General features: G+C 44.7%; 5 protein-coding genes across 6 annotated transcripts; 3 read left to right on the top strand and 2 right to left on the bottom strand.

Annotated features, from left to right (window-relative positions):
• LOC115741548 (probable pectate lyase 18) lies at window positions 1-2114 on the top strand. Its single transcript, XM_030675518.2, has 4 exons — window positions 1-241; window positions 381-1130; window positions 1249-1387; window positions 1532-2114. Exons 1-4 carry the CDS (start codon window positions 111-113, stop codon window positions 1751-1753), a joined length of 1242 nt encoding a protein of 413 aa, XP_030531378.2. The 5' UTR covers window positions 1-110; the 3' UTR covers window positions 1754-2114.
• Window positions 2115-8881: 6767 nt separating this feature from the next.
• Window positions 8882-10646, top strand: LOC115741503 (BTB/POZ and TAZ domain-containing protein 1-like). Its single transcript, XM_030675445.2, has 5 exons — window positions 8882-9101; window positions 9196-9329; window positions 9467-9770; window positions 9853-10172; window positions 10288-10646. The coding sequence occupies exons 1-5, from the start codon at window positions 8922-8924 to the stop codon at window positions 10487-10489; spliced, it is 1140 nt and encodes a 379-aa protein (XP_030531305.2). The 5' UTR covers window positions 8882-8921; the 3' UTR covers window positions 10490-10646.
• Window positions 10647-11775: 1129 nt separating this feature from the next.
• Window positions 11776-21608, bottom strand: LOC115741499 (leucine-rich repeat receptor-like serine/threonine/tyrosine-protein kinase SOBIR1). Its single transcript, XM_030675438.2, has 3 exons — window positions 19637-21608; window positions 19016-19019; window positions 11776-11786 (listed from the first exon to the last, which is right to left on the bottom strand). Exon 1 carries the CDS (start codon window positions 21548-21550, stop codon window positions 19640-19642), a length of 1911 nt encoding a protein of 636 aa, XP_030531298.1. The 5' UTR covers window positions 21551-21608; the 3' UTR covers window positions 11776-11786; window positions 19016-19019; window positions 19637-19639.
• Window positions 12392-13694, top strand: LOC115741507 (peptide methionine sulfoxide reductase-like). The gene is made up of 2 exons (XM_030675452.2): window positions 12392-12894; window positions 13411-13694. Exons 1-2 carry the CDS (start codon window positions 12580-12582, stop codon window positions 13663-13665), a joined length of 570 nt encoding a protein of 189 aa, XP_030531312.2. The 5' UTR covers window positions 12392-12579; the 3' UTR covers window positions 13666-13694.
• LOC115741504 (autophagy-related protein 16) lies at window positions 14477-18101 on the bottom strand. 2 transcript variants are annotated; one of them, XM_048280100.1, is made up of 5 exons: window positions 17892-18101; window positions 17671-17845; window positions 17040-17221; window positions 16745-16940; window positions 14477-15934 (listed from the first exon to the last, which is right to left on the bottom strand). In XM_048280100.1, coding segments are annotated over exons 1-5 (1578 nt in total). In that variant the 5' UTR covers window positions 17894-18101; the 3' UTR covers window positions 14477-14911. The 2 variants fall into 2 exon arrangements, with proteins under 2 accessions (XP_048136057.1, XP_030531306.1); XM_030675446.2 differs by having other exon boundaries at window positions 17671-17797; window positions 17892-18100.
• Window positions 21609-21859: the final 251 nt, after the last annotated feature.

Below are 21859 nucleotides of genomic sequence, written 5' to 3'. Positions count from 1 at the left end.
CACGCAGTTTCCCCAATACACACACCCTCCACTTCTCCTCTCCCCGTCTTCTTCTTCTTCGTCGGTTCACCCAGAAAGAAAAGCAGCAGAGGAAGAAGGCAAGAGGGGAAATGGCGGTGGTGGCAATGCCGACCCTCTCTCTCCTCCTCCTCCTCCTCCTCCTCGTCTCTCTCCTGGCTCCATGGCCCATTTCCTCTTCCCCTGTCCAGGACCCAGAACTGGTAGTACGAGAAGTACACAAGTGAGTGTCCGTCTGTCGTGTTGCACGGCTCCCGCTGAGCTCGCGCCGCTTCATTTTCGTTTCGGATCATGAATGTTGCTGCAGTTTTTTGTCCGGAAGCTGAATGCGTGACCGGAGTTTCGTGTGCCTTGTTTTGCAGGAGCATCGCTAATGCCACGAGGAATAGGAGGAGCCTCGGCTACCTCTCCTGCGGGACTGGGAACCCGATCGACGACTGCTGGCGGTGCGATCCCGACTGGGAGAATAACCGCCAGCGCCTCGCCGACTGCGCGATCGGGTTCGGCAAGAACGCCATCGGGGGACGCGACGGCAAGATCTACGTGGTCACCGACTCCGGCGACGACGACCCGGTCACCCCCAAGCCCGGGACGCTCCGCTATGCGGTCATCCAGGACGAGCCGCTCTGGATCATCTTCCAGCGCGACATGACGATCCAGTTGAAAGAGGAACTGATCATGAACTCCTTCAAGACCCTCGACGGCCGCGGCGCCAGCGTCCACATTGCCGGCGGCCCGTGCATCACCGTCCAGTTCGTGACCAACATCATCATCCACGGGCTCAACATCCACGACTGCAAGCAGGGAGGGAACGCCAACGTGCGGGACTCGCCGCGGCACTACGGGTGGCGCACTATATCGGACGGCGACGGCGTGTCGATCTTCGGCGGGAGCCACATCTGGGTCGACCACTGCTCGCTGTCCAATTGCCACGACGGGCTCGTCGACGCCATCCACGGGTCCACCGCCATCACCATCTCCAACAATTACATGACTCACCACGACAAGGTCATGCTGCTCGGCCACAGCGATACCTATACCCAGGACAAGAACATGCAGGTCACCATTGCCTTCAACCACTTTGGCGAAGGCCTTGTCCAAAGAATGCCGAGGTTTGTCATATACCAGCAACGACCCATTTCACCTTTGTCTTCAATAGTTCAACCTATGCGCGAACAAAGACGATGATTTCTTCCTTTTTCTTTTTCCCTTCTTTTGGCACAAATGCAGATGCAGGCATGGCTATTTCCATGTGGTCAACAATGACTACACCCATTGGGAGATGTACGCCATCGGAGGGAGCGCAAACCCTACCATCAATAGCCAAGGCAACAGATTTTTAGCTCCAGACGCCAGATTCAGCAAAGAGGTAAACAACTCTTTCCATAGATTCACAAAAACGTTGCGGCCTTTTCAGTTTCTTGGTCCTTTGATTATGTCCCACGACGCGAGGAACCCTCTGCATTTTGCTCTGTTTCTGACAAAGATGGGGTTTTGATTGAACTCACTGAAGGTGACCAAGCACGAGGATGCACCGGAGGGCGAGTGGAAGAACTGGAACTGGAGGTCTGAAGGAGACCTGATGATGAACGGAGCTTTCTTCACCCCATCTGGCGCTGGAGCTTCTTCGAGCTACGCCAAAGCATCGAGCTTGGGCGCGAGACCATCCTCTCTGGTCGGCACCATCACCACCAATGCCGGTGCTCTCAGTTGCAGAAAGGGCTCTCGCTGCTGATACAGACCATCATCATGATCACCGACAGCCAACATTATTTGCTACCAGAAAAGAAAATTTGAAATGGGGATGCCTCAAGTTTTTAGCTTTCAAGAAAGCAGCATCTCCCGCTAGATTTAACTTTACCCATTTCTCCCATTTCTCTTCCTTTCTAGAATTTTTTTTCTCTCTTTTTGGTTTGTTTGTAAGTCTGATGATTACAACCTCGGCATGTTACTCTCAGACCCTACCTGATGATCTTTTACGAGAATCTTCAGCAGGGGCATGGAGAAAAAACAAGCGCAGAAGTGTTGATTATACTAAAATGTATGTCTTGGGATTAATATAATGCTAAAGCTTTCTTTGTTTTCCTTTTGCTATTTATATTTGCTTTCTTTGTTCTTGCTTTCCTCTCACGCACGCATGCGCATCCCCCATACCTTCAGAAGCCGAGCTTGGGCCATGCCAAGATTGATTAATCAAGCGAAACGAAAAGAAATGGCCAAGAAAAACAGAGCAAGACAATAGGAAACAGGGATTGCAATTGCAGACAGAAAGGCAAAAACCAAAGAACCAATAAAGAAAAGCTTATTCTCTGTCTCTCTCTCTCTCTCTGATCCACTACACTAAAAGAGATTACTAAAAGCGAAAAGGGAAAGCTCAACTACCACTATAACTACACATAACAACCGAATCTTCCATGGGCAACTAGCCCCGCATTAACACAACAGTTGCATTTCCATCGTCACTTTCTCTTCTCTTTTTTTTTTTGTTCAAATTTTTAGCTAGTGGGGAAGAAAAAGAAGGGAATCTCGAACGGAAAGCCGTAGCCTCTGCAACGTAGTTCATCCCCAATCGCCATTGATATCACTCTCACAAGAACAGTCACGACACCCAGTTGCATTTGCATCGTCATTCTCTCTTCTAATTTCAGTTAGTGGGGAAGAAAAGAAGGGAATCTCGAACCAAAAAGGCCCGTATCTCATACCCAATCTATCCTCCTCAACAGAGACATACGAGAAAAACACCGTTTTCGTTTTGGGGAGGACGACATTTTGACCGTGCTCTGTTTCCCATGCACTGTGCCAAAAAGCCTGCTCTTTCTTACAGTGGCGACAGGGAGCCAATAGCCCGGCAAGAAAATTACAAATTCGGAGAAAGTTCACTCCCTAGTCCGAGGTCCAGCAGAGTGGGCCCCGATTTTGAAAATTCGACGGAAGAGTGGGAGGAGATTTTGAGTCGACGACATGATCAGGAGGAAGCACGTGGGCGGGGGTGGCTTTGGACTCTTGATTGATCTTCTTTTGGCGGAAGACAGATTTACCCGTGGTTTCTGGGGTTTTTTCCCTCTCATCAGTCTCAGCCTGCCCATCTTCAATCTTTGACCATCTAGATTCGATTTTTGCCTAGGTGGAAAAAAAAAAAAATTTAAGTTGGACTTGTAAAAAAGGGAAAGGAGAAAAGAAAAAGAAAAGTGAAAAAAGACATGTTTTTTTGACGTAGATTACGTGTCGGGAAAATCAAGCTGCGCTCTTTTCCCGCCCTGCTTTCCTTGATTGGTGCTAATGGAAAAATTATATGAAAAGGACGGGTATATGTGGTAAACTGCATCTAGACGGTGTACTTTGTCAAGAGAACCGACGGGAGACCTACCTGAGACGCATCGAATGTGACGGTTCGGATGTGATTTAGTATATACAACATGCTCATTTAATACTTTCTCCGATGTTGATAGACTTCATCCTAACATGATATGCATCAAATTTGACGGTCCGAATGCAATTTAATATTGATAGAGTTCTCCCTAATATGATATGCATCAAATGTGAAGCTTCGGATGCAGTTTAGTATATACAACATGCTCATTTGATGCGTTCTCCGATGTTAATAGAGTTCTCCCTAATATGATACGCATCAAATGTGACGGTCTGAATGTAATTTAGTATCGATAAAATTCCCTCTAACATGAGACGCATCCAATATGACGGTTCGGATGCGGTTTAGTATATGCACATGGTCATTTAATACTTCCTCTAATGTTGATAGAGTTTTTCCTAACATGATATGCATCAAACGTGACGGTCCGGATACGCTTTACTATATGCAACACGCTCATTTAATACTTGTTGATATAGTTCTCCTTATCATAAGATGCATCAATGTGACGATCCGGACTTAGGTTACTTAATAAATACAATTGATCTTTTTTTTTTGGGTAAAAATCATTTACCATATTATATACAGACCGAAAAAGCACCCTTTGCAACGAGGCCAAAAGTGGGTATTCTTCTAATACATTACACTACACAAAAGGCATAGATTTACCTTATTGTGTGATTGAGAATGATATCTACTTCATACTACAATAAAAAAAAATCAATTGTAATTACAAGTTTGCCGGCATCAAATTTCCGCCACCGTGAAGAACCGCGACATCCAAAAAGAAATTCTAGTGTAACCTTTATTCAAGAAAGGGTCAAGGAGATTAGGTTAATACACTTCCTTCCAAAAAAAACTTTGAGTTGGAATTCCTTTTTTGAGCTTAGATCATATGAGTCTAAGGTGTTTATTAGGGTTGATCGGTTCCTAGTTCATCCGGTTAATACAGTTTTACTATATGCAACACGCTCATTTAATACTTGCTTATAGAGTTCTCCCTAACTTGAGACACATGAAATGTGATAGTCTGAATGCAATTTACTATTTATAGAGTTCTCTCTAACATGAGACGCATCAAATATGATGGTTCGGATGTAGCTTAGTATATGTAACGTGCTCGTTTAATACTTCCTTTGATGTTGATAGAGTTTTTCATAACATGATATGCATCAAATGTGACGGTCCGGATACAGTTTACTATGTGCATTCTCATCGTAAATGATTCCAAATTGAATTTGACAAACACATGAGAATTACTCTCGAGGGAGCGAATTTCATTTTAGTTCTTCGTCCGGTCAATTCCCGATCCGATCGGTTCTTTTTGTTCACCTCTAGTGTTTATAGTGTTGATGCTTAAAAAGTCATTAAAGTGCCTCTCTCTCTCTCTCTATATATATGGGAAGCATGTTGCCAACGTTGCATCTCCATGATTAGGGCAGATTTTCCCGGGCATAATCTCAAATGATTGAGCACCTAATGTAGTACTCTAGCACGCGGGCAAAGCTTGTGTCGGATTTCTCTTCACCTCATTCCTCCAATAATTCCGTTAACATCTTCCGTAAGTGGCAGAGACCATCCATGTGCGAAGGCGGGAGAAAGTCAAAACATCACGAAAGAGACTCCTCACCATTTCCAGCTACTCGCTCAGTTTCAGCGCATGTTCAGCGCTCACGATCCTCAAGCAAGTCGGTTGTCTTGTTTCTTTCCCTTTTTTTTTTTAACGATAATCTCGAAAGGATAAGATTAGGCCTTGTCTTTGCATCTTGATTCGTTTTTGAGCGAGAGATTTTACACCCTTGGTCCTCCGACCCATTTGCAAGACAAGGGGTTTTTTTTTTTTCGGGCCCATTTGCTTCTCTACCACACAAGACGAGCACGAGTGCGCACGGGTTACGGCCGCAGACACCAAGACACCAACACACAGACCAAACCGTTAGGATTTAGCGTACGAATGCAACAGAACGGAGAGCAAAGACGAGAAAGAAAATCGAAACATAGGGCTTGTCCTGATTCATCATTAAATCGGGGGCTACATTCAGCAGATGGTTTCATTATTATCAGCACATGTTATGTCTATATTACATTAGTTATTCATGGATTCAAGTTCAAACTATCAATAAAATATCAGTTTCAATTATGAAAAGTCCTTTGACCTTTCGGGGACGCTGCCCCAGTGAATTCCACCGAGGTGCCCTCCGGACTCTCTCGACTGACTATCGAGGAGAAGAATGAACCACGTCCCAATACAAACCAGAAAATACAATGACTAGTGTGAACGGGAACATCAAACGCAGGAGCTCACCAGAATGCGGAAAATCAGCTGACAAGATTACCATCATGGGCGAACTGGCGGGGGTGTAATCAATGACAAGGTCGAATCTCGACCCGGGTCCATGCACGCACATGCAGCTAGTGGGGGAGAATTAGGCCTATCTTGGTTGGTGATGATGAAGAAGAAAGAGGACGTTGCCGAGAATGCAAGCATTGAATCAATTGCACCACCCATTTGACAGAACCACGGGCGAGTGAGCGAGTGCACGAATTGCTCACGAGACTTGAAACTTCACAGGAACAAACTTTTGTCAGAGAGGGAATTCTGTCGGTTCGGCCACATTGAATGTAGGCCTGCCCGAACCAACCAACCCACCAACCAACCATGTCTACGCCCATCGATGTCTGTTTTTGGTGTATTGACTCAGGACCAAAAATAGGGGGCAAATGGTTCAAGCAATAGAAGGATGGGACCAGTTAGGTTCGGTCCAGTTCGGACAGTTCCTAAGTTCTAATTTGAGGAACCGGCCTTTCGTGGTGGCGTCCGATTCCAAGGTATGAACCGGCCCACCCTAGAACCAATCATCCTTGGTCAACAATAGCAACAATCTCCCGGGAAATCAGGGCATGCCTGTTACCATCATCTCTTGTCTTTATGTCACGTTACCGAGAGCCTCATTTAAAAAAAAAAAAAATACGCCGTAGTGGGGCTTTACCAGGACTAACTATTGGGCGGATTGAAGAAAAGTTGGGCTTGTGGATGGGCCATTGGAATTGGGCCTTCTTGAATGACCATGGAAAAAGAAATTGAATTGGGCCGTTATGGCCTTCTGGAACATGATCGGGCTTGGACTATGGCCCGCACTCGCGATCTATACTCAGGCCTTCCGTCTCTCTTTGTGGTGGGTCGTGCGTTGACTAGCTTGAATAGAAGCGGTTTGACCACTTATTCTCGGCACAGCCGAAATGAAGTAGTCACAATGGGATCAGATGTGTGGAGTGCCAATAGTCAAGTGAGGTTAGGTAAGTCGGTTTGATTGGGTCGTAAGTTTGATACGAGGTCGGTCGCCAGTGTCCTCGCCATTGGAAATCGATATTAGCTCAGGATGGGTTTGTTTGGTGGAAAATAATTTACGAGAATGATTTCTTAGAAATGCTATCGGACGAAGCATAGATATCAAGCAATGCAAAAAAAAACCCAAATCAATTGCCTATTTCAAAAGGCAGACAGAGATCATTTTCTACTCAGTTTCGGAATTTTGCCAAACACGGGAAAACAATGCCATTTTCCCGAGAAATGATTTTCTTAGAAAGCGTTGTCCTATTTCATTGTGTTTTCCTCCTTGAATATTCCTCCTTGAATATGGAGCATTTGTCATTAAGTTTCCAAGAAACAACAACTGGACAAAAGGAACCTCCCCCCCCCAAAAAAAATGGATTGCGAAAATAATCTACAAATTATATAATGTACGTTTGATAACCGCCCAAAATTTTAATCAGAATCAATTTTTCGGAATAGAATGGTTACCATGCACGTTTGATAACCGCCCAAAATTCCTTTTCCTGGAATAAAAATGTGTTTGATAACTATACAAAATTTGTTTCAAAAAGTTGTTTCTCTTTGGAATTTTTTTTCATTTAAGTCAAATAACTATGTAGTTGCTTTACAAAAATTCATCGTAAATTGAAGACTAATTTTCAATGCATACTAAAATAATTTAAAATACATTATATTTTTAGCATGTCATAAATGAAACACAAATTTTAATACATTACATTTGAAGTTCGATTGAAGTATGGAACAATTCCCATATTAAGAACTCATTTTTTTCTTTAAATGTTGCGTTGTCCAAAATACGCACAAACATAACAACCGAATAATCAAATTATCCAATGACCAAAAAAAAAAAATTATCCTCCTTGATACAAAGTACAAGTCCTTCACTATCATCTTACGCCTTCCGTCCTAAATCCAAGTGGGTATTTAGTTTCAGCTCCAGGTGCAAATGTTTATATTTTGTGACGCACGGCTACGAGTATATATATTATCATCCACATATTGGATGCCATAATCTTTTGTGATATTTTTTGCAGAAAAGTGAAATCTATAAAATCTAGAAAATTTCGGTCCAAATTTATGAAAATGAGGTCAAACAAGCCTAATATAAGCTTATTCTATTTTGAGGGATTTTCTAAATTTTTTGTCATTTTTTAAAAAAAATTCAAATTTTTTTTTGAATTTTTTTGAATTTTTTTGAATTTTATTTTTATTAGGTTGAGGAAAAAGTGTCGAGAGAACTAAAAGGGAAAAACGAGAGATGTGAGATTTCATTTTGTTTTGTGATTCTCAAAAGTGATTCTTTTTTTTAGAATTAACTTTTTTTTTGTTCTTAATTTTGCTCTAAAACTAATTCTGAGTCTCTAAAATTGATTCCGGAAATAAAATCAGAATTAAATTTATTTGCGTTACTAAACGCGATTCTCATATTTTTTTGTTCCCAGAATCAGAATTAGAGAATGAGAATAGTTATCATACAAGCTCTAAATTTCCAAGAAACAACAACCAGACAAAAGGAACCCAAAAAAAAAAATTACGAAGATGATATACAAATTATATAATGTTCGTTCCAGGAATATATCCAGCACCGCGGCGCAACGGCGCGGAGCCTCCAACGACAAAGTCGGTTCCGACATATTAACTGTTTCTCGTTGGACGTCCCGAAACGGCCAAAAAACCTCTTCGTAATGAAGGTTTTTCTCCTTCGGCGACGAGAAGGCCTCAACGATGCCACGTGTCAAGTGGATGAGGATGAGTGGCGGAGGGGATAAGAAGTAGAACGAGATCACACGTCGGACCGTAGTCTGGTGGGCCCCACGGCGACGCCCCCTCGAGAAAGTATTCCTTCGCCTCCGCCAAGGGCCAAGGCAGCGGAGCTTTAGCTGAGGAGGGTCTGCCTCCAGCGCTTTGCTGAGCGGGGCGCTTTAAGGTTTTATCCTATCCACTTCAGGCTCCAAAAGGCCAGCGTCTCGATTCCAGCGTGGCAGGGGCATATCTGGAATTCGGAATTTGATTTCCCCCTTTTGGGCCAAACAACTCTTGATTTGATAAATCGAACCAGGCGAGACCGAAACGCCACGTAGGAGCCACGTCGTTTTACGCGTCCCTGCAAAATATTTTATATTCTCTCGGTTTCCTCTTGACCATAAATACACGCAAGCACCAAGGACGGTGTCACCCACAATCTCACAGATTCTTCCTATGGAAAGCAATCACGACAGCCCCGCCGCGCTGTCCACCGACTTCTCCGGCCACTCCCACGGCGTCACCAGCTCCACATTCGCACGGGCCAAGAGATCCTTCCTCAGGGAATTGCCTGAACCTGACCTTTTCGTCGTCACCTCTGGCGGCCGGCGCATCCCTGCCCATACCGGAATTCTGGTCGGCCCCTCTTCTCCTTCTTCTTCAGCGTCGTTTTCTCTTTGTTAATGATTGGTTCGAGTCTGACTTGGTCGTTGATATTGTGCAAATGAAGGCATCGGTGTCGCCGGTACTGGAGAACCTCATATACAGACCCACTAAGCGCCGGAGCTCCCACAAGATCGTTCTGATTCTCGGCGTTCCCTGCGACGCCGTCTCCGCTTTCATCGAGTTCGTCTACTCCTCCAGGTTAGTTGTTTTGATCCCATGAACGCCGTTATATTTATTTTGCTAGCCTTAGAAAAATTATACAAGAATTCGAATTTTGAAAAAAAAAAAACCGACAATTTATGTCCTGAGGCGGCTGTGGTTCCGGTGGGCTATAGGTGCACGGAGGAGGAGATGGAGAAGTACGACGTGCATCTGCTGGCGCTGGCCCACGTGTACTCGGTTCCCCAGCTGAAGCAGAGATGCGTCAAGAGCTTGTATCGACGGCTGACCATCGACAACGCGGTGGACGTCCTCCAGCTTTCGAGGCTCTGCAACTCACCGGAGCTCTACCTGCGGTGCATGAAGCTCGTGTGCCGCCACTTCAAGGCCGTCGAGCAAACCGAAGGCTGGAGGTTCCTGCAGCACCACGACCCTTGGCTCGAGCTCGACGTCCTTCAGTTCATCGACGAATCGGACTCGGTACGCTATTTCGCCATTACTCAGATCACGGATGGTGCTAAGAATAACTAAATAACTGGTAATGTGATTAAAAACACGACAGAGGACGAAGAGAAGGAAGAGGCAGAGAGAAGAGCAGGAGCTGTATCTGCAGCTGAGCGAGGCGATGGACTGTCTGGAGCACATCTGCAAGGAAGGCTGCACGAGCGTGGGCCCGCACGACGTGGGCCCGGCCAAGGTGAAGAAGGAGCCGTGCGGCAAGTTCGCCACGTGCCGGGGGCTGCAGACGCTGATCCGGCACTTCGCCGCGTGCGGGAAGAGGGTGGGCGGCGGGTGCCACGGGTGCAAGAGCATGTGGCGGCTCCTGCGGCTGCACTCCGCCGTCTGCGACCACCCCGGCTCCTGCAAGGTCCCGCTCTGCAGGTAAAATCCCACGAGGGCTCGAAAAACCGACAAAGTTTCTTACACGGGGGAACGAATTTATGATTTATCTAATGTCTTTGGGTGGGTGATGGCGGCTTTTGTCGTGGCGAAACAGGCAGCTCAAGTTGAGATCGCAGCAAGAGAGGAGGAAGGACGAGGCTCGGTGGAAGCTCCTGGCGAGGAAGGTGGCGGCGGCCAAGGCCATGTCGACTCTGTTGCAGGCCATGATGAGGAGGCGGCCGCGGCCTGAGGAAGTCGAGGAGACGTTCAAACCCGGTCGCGCTCCACGAGCGACAAGCTTCAAGCTCGCCAAGTAGTTTTGGAAACGGTGGCAGCAGATTTGATTTGTTATTTGGTGCTCGGGTCGAGATTTTGCTGTAAATACCAAATGGTAGGGGATTAGGGGGAAGCTGGTGGTGTGCGTGTGCGGTTCTGTTCTGGTTTTAGGAATCGGATCTTGGTTATTTACGGGTATCGGGTTTGGATCATGGGCCAGAAAATGGGTGACCCATGAGACTGAGAGTTATACTGCGGCCTTGGGCTTTACGTGGTAACTGTCGAAACGGGCTCTTTTCCGTGGTATGGCCTGAGAAAATATTTGAATCCATTATATTGGAACTATTTTGATTTTGGTAACCAAAAACTAGTTGATAACTTAATAAAAAAAAAAGCTCTGAAATAAAAAAAATAACTTTATAAGAAAAGCCAATAATCTTGTAAATCAAAAAAATTAGTAGTTTCATATAAGAGTTGTTAAATATAAGGCATAATTAAGGTGGAAAAATAAAAGTCGGTAACAACAAGGAAAAGCTGGAAAAGAAAAATAAAATTGGTAATTAATTCGAATGAAAATTGGTATTCCAAAGAGGAGTTGGTAACTTAATCAGGAAACGTTGGTGAATCTCTCTAATTAAGATAACTGTGGGTAGGTTTGAAGGAGTTCCCGAGAAGTGCAAATAAAAGTTTGGAAACGCTAAGAAATGTTAAGCAAATTTAACAAATAAATAAATGTCGGTAAGTAATTTGAATAAGATCTAGTAACCTAACACTAGATGGTAATTTAGCGGAAAAAAGTGGCGACACACCTAATTAAGTTGGTAATCTCTAAAACGAGTTCAAAGCGTGCTAATTTGATAACTTAAGCGAAAGTCAATAACCCAAAATTAGTTGATAACTTAATTTGACAAAAGTTGATCAAGGGCGCTAATTCATATTAATAATTTCATAAAAGAGCTGATAAATTCAAGGCGGCAGGAAGTCATGCAAATAAAAGTTGGTGACGTAGTACGCAAATTGCTAATTAACCAAGCTATATAAAAGGAAAAATTGGCAATTTTGTTAAAGTGATGGTAAATTAATGACAAGCTAACTGAATAAGTCATCGAATTACCAATAGTTTTTTGATGCTCAACGATACTACCGAAATTTATCTATCCGAAAGTTTAACGCGAATCTCACGTATAATAATCACAAATTTCCATTTTGCCATATTTTTTTAATTTTCCTTTTTGGGTCTTAGGAAATTTCCATACTTTAAAAAAAAGAAAAAACATCAAATACTCATCTAGACTTCTAGTGAGCATCTGACCCGAATCAGTGATCCCATTCACTGGCCTGCAATTTCCCTTTCCCTTAAAAGGAAAAGGGAAAAATCCAAAAAAGGACTTTGACTTTTTTTTCTCCTATTTTAAAGATGGAAGACCGAATTCATCTTTCAAATAAGTTTAATGACCTAGTATGTTTCGATCATGGCCCAAAGTGGCTATCTAATATTTCAAAAATCTCGCCTCAATGGGGTTTTTTGTCATTTCACATTTTGTTTTTTATTCATTTTTTTCACTTGTCCCGATTAAAAAAGAAGCCACAATAGGCGAGCAGCCGTTGCAGCCACGGCTTCTTCCGACACCCCGACCTCTGGATCCCGATCTCGATCGACCCGAAAACCCCGGCCACGAGCTCGCGCAGTTCGGGGCGGGATGCTCTCTGGGGCGTGAACATGAACTTTCTTCCTTTTTTTTTTAATTTTGAGAAAACAGATAACAAAAAGTATAATAAAAGACAAAAAAATCAAATAAGTAAAAAGACCAAAATGTCCTTGAATCAGGCCTTTTTTGAGATTTTATGATCATTTCAGACTTTATTTTTAAATAAGATTTGGTCTATTTAAATAGATTAGGCCTGCAAAATATGGACTCCTTTTACATTTTTCTCGAAGGAAAAAATTATATGCTTTGACTTTTCTCTGCCCCCTCTCGAGACGTAAGACCGAATCCAACCCGCTTTGCTCCTCACGTTCGTCATCGCCAGTCTATCTTAATTTCATTCGCGCCTCCTGGGTTGGTGTACATCCGTTCTTCATCGACACTGGTCGCTTTGGAGAGAAAAAGAAGGAGGTCGCGCAACAGCCATGGCTTCTTCCGCCAACCCCGCTCTGGATCCCGATCTCGATCGACCCGAGAACCCCGGCCACGAGCTCGCGCAGTTCGGGGCGGGATGCTTCTGGGGCGTGGAGCTGGCGTTCCAGAGGGTGGCGGGCGTCGTGAAGACCGAGGTCGGGTACTCGCAGGGCCACGCGCCCGACCCGACCTACAAGCTGGTCTGCTCCGGGACGACGGGCCACGCGGAGGTGGTCCGGGTCCAGTTCGACCCCGAGGCCTGCCCCTACGCCGACCTCCTCGCCCTCTTCTGGTCTCGTCATGATCCCACCACGCTCAATCGCCAGGTCTAGTTTCGACGACTCATATATCTTCTCTTCTATTTCCTTTCGATCTCTTTCTTGAAGTCGGATGAGATTTCGGACTAGACGTGTTCACAAGAAAATGGAAAGAAGGGTGTCCATAAATTTTTCACATTCAAAATCAGAATCTCTTAGCCTTAGAAATTGCGGATTCAAGAACATATCCATGGATTCGGGTCGGGTCGGACCATATCAGTACGCCGTCAGGAATACAGTCATGCCCGCACCAGAGAGTCAGAATCATAGCCGATGTTCGTCTGGCCTATACGTTAGACAATCAGCTAGTTTCACTCTGACATCGGTGGTTTAAAATGGTAATTTTAGCATAGCTGTGGCGAGAAGTTAAGGAATCCTGCTAAAGTAACCACTAAACTACTAGGTTGGTTTTTGCGTGATCTGCCAGTTAATTGGGATGGGAAGTTAAGAAGTTCCAATCAAGAATCAGACACTAGGCGAGAGTTCTCGCTTCCTGTCCGATTCATCTTGTAGTTCTTGCATCAGGGAGGTGATGTTGGGTCGCAGTACCGGTCGGGGATATACTACTACAACGAATCCCAGGCGCGCCTAGCGAGGGAATCCCTGGAAGCCAAGCAGTCGGAGTACAAGGGCAAGAAGATCGTGACTGAGATCCTCCCGGCGAAGAGGTTCTACCGAGCAGAGGAGTACCACCAGCAGTATCTCGAGAAGGGAGGCGGTCGAGGGAACAAACAATCCGCCGAGAAGGGCTGCAATGACCCCATCAGATGCTACGGTTGAGTTCTTCCTGCAATCGAGATGGCGCAATATGGGTTAAGATGTTCCATTGATCCGTTAGTTGTATTTGAATGCTCAACTTTCTCCGTAAACGACTTCGATCAGGGTCATATTTGGTGCGACTTTTACTTCAATATTTTGAGCCTTTTGTTACATTAGGAACTTATGGAGAAGTACAGCATCTCGAACAGGTACTCACCATAATCGAACATGGTGAATTGATCGATGATGGATGAGCTTATTCCAAACACTTGATTCCGATAGTCAATCATCAACTTATTTAGCCGTTAAATACAGTTCCAAAAGTGTTAATTGCATGCGGTTGACTCCCTTAATCCTGGCAATAGTAAGGAGCTCTGTTCCTCCTTCAATTGATATCCACGGTGAAGCCATTGAACCTCCATTAGAGCTCTCGATGAGGCTGTGCACAAAACTGAGTATCAGTAGCCTATCGGCGCCGGGGGTGGACCTGGCAATGACCTCCAAAATAGAGGCCAATCATTGAATTAGCCCAAACTTCCGCTCCCATCCTCCACTGTTAAGCCTATCTGCAGATTTCAACTATTGTAAAGGGAAACAAGAGAAGGGTCAAAAAGAAAACAATGCATATTGCACACCCATGATTCAACAAGACAACTTCAGCAGAAAACCACACCATGTTGGCTAAAAGAGAAGATGAGACCAAGTCACAGTCACCGTGTTTGTCTTGACAAGACCGACCGTGATTTCACCAAGGCGAGCAAGCCTTTTTTCACGAGTTCAATTTGCAAACTTTGACATGCTCAAACACTATTAGACAATTAGGAAAACATGCTGCATCCACATAATGACCACATTAGAGCAGAAATCACTGCATTACAGAATTTCTTACCGATAACAGAAAAAGAACCGAAAAAAATTTCAATTATCGAGAAGCACGGAAATCCCATTTACAAGTCAAAGAATCACAGGAGCCTCAACAAGCCATTATTTACAGATATCAGTCCAACTATCCACATGCTTCACCGGATAGCTCTCCCCAGCATTATGCCCATCTACAGAGGTGAGATAGCCTAACACCATAGCAAACCAATATCAAGATGTGCAGTAAAGATAAATAACTTGGATTACATATTCTCAGGGAAGCAACTCAAATTTTTAGGACAAGCAAGCACCACTTGGACTGAGACGTAGAACAGAAGATTCCCCTAGCTGGGATTGAATTCCGTGGACACACCAAGGCATATTTACATGTATGAGAGCAAAAGCGCTATGTCCATGTACAAATGATTCCATTTTTATCTGCCGAGCACAATGGTTTCCCAAGACCACTCCACGAACAACAGAGTACGGGAGCAGTATGCTCCTTCAGTGTGCTCACAATGTCAGCTTTTGATATAGACCATATATAAACAGCTCCATCAGCAGACCCAGCAGCTACATAGCTGTCGTCTGGGCTGATACAGGACCTGCTCCAGTTAGAGGCAACCCTATTACCAGTAGCTCTTAATGTCCCGCAAACTTCGAGTGACCTCATATCAAATAGATTGTGCAAATTGTCTCTTCCACTGGTTAAAACTACATTTCCATTTCGCGAAAGACAGATGGATGTGATAGCAAGCGCATGTGCAGCAACTTCGCTTAGCAACTTTCCTGTTTGAATATCCCACAAACGAAGGTTGCCATCTACATGACCAGAACATATAGTAAGCCCATCCACGCTGAAGCTAAGTGCATTGCAGTTGCTGGGAAAGATGATTGTGTTACTGCAGTAACCTCTCTGCAAATCCCAAATTTTGATGGTACGATCATAAGCTGCGCTCACTACATGACGGCCGGAGAACTTGCTTACATCTACCGCGCAAACTTTATCAGTGTGGCCGGTTAAGGTATGCTGAACACGTCCTGAGTTAACATCCCACACATACAAATTATTTGAGCTGCTTGCTGCAATGACAGATCTGTTATCATGTGTCAGAGTGAGATCGAGAACCGAACCAAGGCAACCGTAAAGTGTGCGACTCAATGATCCGGTTCTCGTATCCCACATTTTTACTGCCCTGTCCTGTCCACCACTAATCAACCTGCCAGAATTATACTCAAATGCGATAGAAGCACACCCGCCTTCATGGGCATGAATCCTATGCTTACATGAAGAAGGAACAGTTGACTCAGCAAAGAATTCAGCACCCTCTTCACTTCGGCGCACCACACCATCAACTTGTTGCCTAGCAAAACTTTCCAAACCACTAGCCTTTAGGCGGTCAACCATATCTTCATAAAGTGCATTTGCCTGAACAGTTACCAGAAGTCGAGTCAGCCACAGGACCTCATGAGAGTTGAAGAAAAGCATATACTCTGAGAGATAAGAGTGGAAAAGTTCAACACCATTCCATCTTTTTGAAACTAGTTAAGGATTTTATTAAAACAAGAATTCTAGAACATCAGAAATGTACAAGAATAGAAAAAAAAGAAAAACTAAAGAAACAAAGGACAACATCATGAGGCAATATGGACTCTGAATAAAAGGGCACAACACAGTAGATGCCGAGGTTTCTAAACCTTCAAATAAGCTTCTGTTGCATTCTAAGACTCAACACCGCTCCATTAGGTGCCTCCAATTCTCATTGAATACTGCTTCCAGAAGTTTGACGTGATTTCGTTAGCAAGGAATATTATTAAACTTCCATTGATTCCTTTACGACCAATAATTCTTTCCAAACATGATATACCCGGCCGACTATAATGCATGCAGCAAAGAGCAAGAACAGCATAACGGCATTATTAGTTCACTATTACTCTATACAGACAACTTTATTGTAGCTAAAGAATTTTTTCCCCTCACAAGAGAGAACCGAAAAAGAAAAGAGATGTACTTGATAGTAGGGTAACATCAGTAGCAATGACTGTACACTGGGAATATACTGGCATGAATGAAACTAGCCGGAGGCCTATCAACCCACAATAGGTACAAATACCATGATTTATAATAAATAAAGCATCAGCTCTGAGAAAGTGAATCCCAAAAACTTTAAGCGTAGACGAATCATATTTTTCAGAAGAAGTAAAGGTGTCAATTGCAATCACTTGAAGCATATTTTACCTCATTAAGGCGTTCAGCATCCTGCATCTTTTGTAACATCCATCGATCTATTAACATCTTATTCTCAGCTTCTGCATCCTTAGCTTTTGCAGCCATGATTTCCAGTTGCCGCTTGAGCTCCTGGTTCTCACTTATAAGCAATTCTACGGCTTTTATTTTCTCTTCCAAATCTGCCTTCAGTTGTGAGCATTCATTCCTGCAGCATTTGGATTGATAATTCAAACCCCCATTCAACCATGACGCACTGCCAGACCTATTATCAGAATAAAAGGATAAACCACTAAATAAAGGGAACCTTGCGTCGGTCAACTCCAGTTGCAGAGAACTTATTCCAGCCTCTTTCTCTTGAAATAAAGATTTCAATGCCCTGGACTCGGCAACCTCCACCACAAGCTGCTCTGACAGTCGCGATTGAGCTTTATAACATTGTTGAAGCTCCAGTTCCAAAGTCTCAGCCTTCTCCTTCCACTCGGAACTCTACAGAGACAAGACCAACTCAATTGATTTTCAGAGAAAATTAAAAGAATATGTAGTGACCAAACTCTGGTGGCATTGATCTGGAGGTACTGATAATTACATTAACGACAATAACAGTAAAACAATACAAGTCTTCCCCCATGAAGCAAACTCGGCATCTGGAGTTGCTTATGGGCGACAAAGTACATTGCAATATACCTAAGGGAAGAACATCCTCCAGGCCAACAAGACACTCTTTGATCAACTTCACTTTTATGGACGTCATACTGTAGACTGTAGTCTGATTTCGAGGTTGGAAACCCTCAAAATAGTCATTCAACTCACAACGATGCAATCTTACTACATCAGTTGACTTCTCTGCGTTAACTACTACGCTGGCATTCACATTGGAATCTGATCAAATCCAACCTATACAAAGCGTGTTCTTTCAAATTCAAGAAGTGAAGAACCTGAGAGAGGATGGGACTCGAGAGAGCAGCGATAGCGGGGCCATGGGCGCCCTCTTCGACCAAATGCCGCCTCCGCAGGGCCCTCAGTGCATGCCTTATCGCTGCGATGGCTACTTCCTCCTGCGACCTGAGAATCAGTCCAAATCCGCTACGTTGAGCTCGGCTACGCCGAATCCTACACTTTATCAACGAAAAATTCAATCTTGATCAATCAAAAGTACATGGAAGCACTAATCGGAGGTCGAGCTCTGGGCTGCGAAGAGACGGAGGACAACTCTGTACGCTGAGTATGGAAAGCTTTGTGCTTAGGTCGAGCAGGAATCGGGTCGAAAATTGCTTGCGATCGCGTTAGGGTTGGCTTGACGCGAGAGAGAAAACGAATTGAAGAGGGGAAAAAAGGAAAGGAAAAGAATCATCGAGGGAAAACCAGGGGAAGACGGAGGATGGAGGAGAAGAAGAAGAAGAAGATGGTGAAGAAGAAGATGTTGGATCAGACACGTCCCCTTTTCTTGGGCCATCAATGAGCCCATGCCTCCAAACGGGCTCTTGGTTTCATTTTAGGGTATTTAGACAGGTCAAACAGATGAATCGTGTCGGATTTGGGTCGGATCATGAATAGTCCGACCCAAATGCTACCAGTTTAACTAGTTTATGATTTTTGATTAAAAAAAAACTAGTTTATGACTTATTTATTGTAATGCAAATCTAGCCATCTATACTCGATCCATACCCGATCTAACCCCATATTCCTAATACACTTCCATATGATTCAAATATAGGAAAACTCATACCTAGATTGAGGTGAGAAGGCAGCATGAGTGAGCACGAGGTTGAGAGGTTAAGTTGTAAGCCCATTAAACATCCATATTACGTTTAACTCATTTATGACCCATTTATTGAATATAATTATCCCATTTAATAACTCACCTCGTCATATATGGGTTAAAAAATAGGTTTGTCACCCATTTTCATAGGTCTAAAATGGCATAAATGGTCCATATACTCCGGTCTAATGTGCGATATGGTTCATGAACTTTAAATTTGTTCAATATGGTTTCTAAACTTTAACCAATATGTTATGCCGTCCGTGAATTTTAATTTGTTTACTATAGTCCCCGATTTGTTTATACATGTTCAATTTAGCTTCTGAAATATATATGAGAATCTTCATCGTTGTATCTAAATCGAACATTTTCATACAATTCAGGGATTAAATTGAACATGTATAAAAAGTTTAAGTGCTACATTGAACAAATAAAAGTTCGGGGACGATATTGCATGTTGGGTCAAAGTTCATGGACTAATTGTGCAGTGTCCTCTTCTTTTTCAAGTCCTGTGACATCACCAGCCTAGAGAACAGTACACACTGAAATGGTACTCCCATGTTTCTTGACTGCTTGATACCAAAGAGGGGCAAATGATGCCGACCCACTACCTTTTGAACAGACCTAAATCATGAATGTCATGCAGCAGAGGCGAGTGCCGACTGGCGATGAATCTTCAGGTTTCTGTATAGACATCAGTTTCTCATTTCAAAGTATATTTTCACAGAGGGAAAGCTTGATCCTTTATTATTCCATTTGGGCTATTAGAGTCTTCTTGACCAAGAAGCAATTTCGAATCATTTTAGAGGAGGCACGTATGCAATCACCCCAGAGGCCAAACACGTTTTCGGAAAATCCCCTCTTTGGGATCGCAGCGGCGCGATTTCGACCAATTAGTTGTTGGCAATTTCTGTCTAACAAGGAAGAAATAGTTTCCCACCCTGAGTAGAGGGTGTTTTCTGATGGAAGAGTACAAGCGCTTGTGAAATTGCTGCACTATTAGAGTACACTGCATCGCCGACATCGCTATCCTTGACGGAGATGGCGGACAATTGCTGACTGATCTCACAGGCAAAATACAAAGCAAGAGTAGGATGGCTAACGAGTAGCTTCTTTGACATAATCGAGCCTACATTTCTTACACTTCACTTCTTGATCTGAGACAGCATACACCGGACATCCTTGCTGTTCGGCCTTTGCTTCGGATCATCCAGAGTACAGAAGCAAGCGATCTTCAGAGCCAGCAGCATTTGCTCCTCGAATTCGTTGCCAATCAGCTTCGGGTCAATGGCCTCGCTCGGATTATCCGAAGTCATGACTTTCCTTAGCCAATTGACCGGACCGACTTCCGGTGTGTGCTGGAAGAATTCATCTGATGGCAGCTTTCCCATCACCAACACTCCCAGCAGGACGCCGAAGCTATATATATCGCACTTATCTGTGAACTTGAGCGTCTGGTGATACTCGGGCGCAATGTACCCCACAGTCCCGGCTATGTTAGAAGTCGTAATATGCGTCTTCGCGTCGGGGATAGCCTTTGCGAGCCCGAAATCTGCAATTCGGGCTTCCATGTCATCATCTAGAAGAACATTGGCGGGCTTGAGATCTCTATGGATTATCCGCCTGCTGTGGTCCATGTGAAGGTACTCGAGTCCCGACGCGACTCCTACGGCGATCCTGTGCCTTGCAGGCCAATCTAATTCTCTGCTTCCCTGTGACACCTGATTCAGCACATCTTGCAAGCTCCCATTCTTCATGAATTCGTAAACGAGGTAATGGCAGTTTGGACGGGGGAAGTGAGCCAACAAAGGCACCAGGTTCCGGTGTCGAATTTGCCCGACCGTTCTTATCTCGGATTGAATCTGGCGCATCTTCTTGTTCAGAGCCTTGCTGTCTTCTTCGTTCAGCTCTATCCCCTCTTGCGGGGATTGAATGATCTTCTTGATGGCAACAACCATGCCATCGCTTCCCGGTAACTGAGCCTTGTACACTTCTCCGCATCCGCCGCTTCCGATGATCTCCAGCGCCGCTAACCCATCTTCTTTCTCGAGGAAAGCCAAATCCTCGGCTTTCTTGATCTGTGAGCTAAAGATCACAGGACCTGGCTCCTTACCTCCGCCTCGTATGGCTGCAACAATCAGCTTGAACAGCAGAGAGAAGACGAATCCGGATATGCTCCCAGCAAGTGCTCCTGCCAAAAACCCAAGCGCCAACTGGTACGATTTCCTCTCGTTCTTCTTGTGGTGCCTTTGAGCTATTGCTGATGGCGATGGAGATTGTGATGCTGGTGCTTTTGCAGAAGCAGAAATATTGCTTCGGCTACTTGTAGGACTTGAATTCTCAGCAAGAACGTATCTTTTTGGAATACCAGCGTCGGAGAGCTCGACATCAACTCCCTTCAGGACTGGCACAGGGCCTTCAAGAAAATCATTCCCGGAAACATCGAACCTCCGAAGGTTCCGAAATGAACGTAGAGAAGCTGGGATTTTCCCAGCAAATAGATTGTCCGACAGAGCAAGAATCTCCAGGTTGGGGAAATTCTTCAAGAAACTCAAATCCCCGGCAAATTCATTCGAGGAGAGATCGATCAAACGAAGCCGAACAAGCGACGAAAGTTCAGACGGAACTTCGCCCGAGAGCCGATTGTTCTTGAGGTTCAAGATCTCCAGTTTCTTGCAATCGGCGATCTGAGGCGGGACTCGGTCAACGAGCTCGTTGTTGGCCAAAGTCAGCTCCTTGAGCTCGGAGAGCCGTCCGATTGACGGAGAGATGGACCCCTTGAGCCGCCGCGCTTTGAGGACGAGTCGCGCGATCCTGAGGACGTAGGAGCCGTCGTCGCTCGAGAGCCTCCGCTCGCAGACGACGCCGCGCAAGTTGCAGGGACCGGGGGTCGCTGAAGACAGGTTCTGCACGTTGGGGACGCCCAGGGCAGCTTGGACGTCCGCGAGGGCTCGGAGTTCCGAACGGTCGAGATTCAATCCGGCGTTGGCGGAGAGGAGGAGGAGGTGGAGGACGGCGAGGAGGGCGAGGTGCGATTTGCCGGCGGCGAGAGCCATTACGTCCGCGGCCAAGTGGTGGTGGGAGGAAGTGGGAAGCGGTCGTGGTTGGGGGCTAATTAAGTAATCCAAGCCGTGTTGAAAAAGTCGGAAAATAGATAATAAAAAAAAATAATGAAAAGACCAGCGCAGGGCCCACCGCTCGACCGGTGGTGGTTGACTTATCTGTCCCCTTCGTTGACTCGAAGTTTTGTTTTTTTTTTTTTGTTCCTGGATAATATCTGTTATTTTTCCAACACGAGCTTTCTGAGAAAAGACTCTTACCATTATTGTCCTTTGAAATCTGCACCTGGGGGACCCGACTAACTC

The sequence above is a fragment of the Rhodamnia argentea genome, chromosome 6, assembly GCF_020921035.1.
Source record: "Rhodamnia argentea isolate NSW1041297 chromosome 6, ASM2092103v1, whole genome shotgun sequence".
In the NCBI taxonomy this organism is placed as follows: domain Eukaryota; kingdom Viridiplantae; phylum Streptophyta; class Magnoliopsida; order Myrtales; family Myrtaceae; genus Rhodamnia; species Rhodamnia argentea.
The sequence above is the reverse complement of the archived record's forward strand: the minus strand, read 5'-3'. Positions and strand labels throughout refer to the sequence as shown.

Coding starts and splice junctions, on each gene's coding strand:
- LOC115741499 (XM_030675438.2), bottom strand. CDS start 21,550: ATGGCTCTCGCCGCCGGCAAATCGCACCTCGCCCTCCTCGCCGTCCTC.
- LOC115741507 (XM_030675452.2), top strand. CDS start 12,580: ATGGCTTCTTCCGCCAACCCCGCTCTGGATCCCGATCTCGATCGACCC. Junction 12,895..13,410: donor CCACCACGCTCAATCGCCAG/GTCTAGTTTCGA, acceptor TTCTTGCATCAG/GGAGGTGATGTTGGGTCGCA.
- LOC115741503 (XM_030675445.2), top strand. CDS start 8,922: ATGGAAAGCAATCACGACAGCCCCGCCGCGCTGTCCACCGACTTCTCC. Junction 9,102..9,195: donor CTGCCCATACCGGAATTCTG/GTCGGCCCCTCT, acceptor GTGCAAATGAAG/GCATCGGTGTCGCCGGTACT. Junction 9,771..9,852: donor TCATCGACGAATCGGACTCG/GTACGCTATTTC, acceptor AAAACACGACAG/AGGACGAAGAGAAGGAAGAG.
- LOC115741504 (XM_048280100.1), bottom strand. Junction 16,941..17,039: donor CTGGAGTTGACCGACGCAAG/GTTCCCTTTATT, acceptor CAAATGCTGCAG/GAATGAATGCTCACAACTGA. Junction 15,935..16,744: donor ATGCTGAACGCCTTAATGAG/GTAAAATATGCT, acceptor GTAACTGTTCAG/GCAAATGCACTTTATGAAGA.
- LOC115741548 (XM_030675518.2), top strand. CDS start 111: ATGGCGGTGGTGGCAATGCCGACCCTCTCTCTCCTCCTCCTCCTCCTC. Junction 242..380: donor GTAGTACGAGAAGTACACAA/GTGAGTGTCCGT, acceptor CTTGTTTTGCAG/GAGCATCGCTAATGCCACGA. Junction 1,131..1,248: donor CTTGTCCAAAGAATGCCGAG/GTTTGTCATATA, acceptor GCACAAATGCAG/ATGCAGGCATGGCTATTTCC.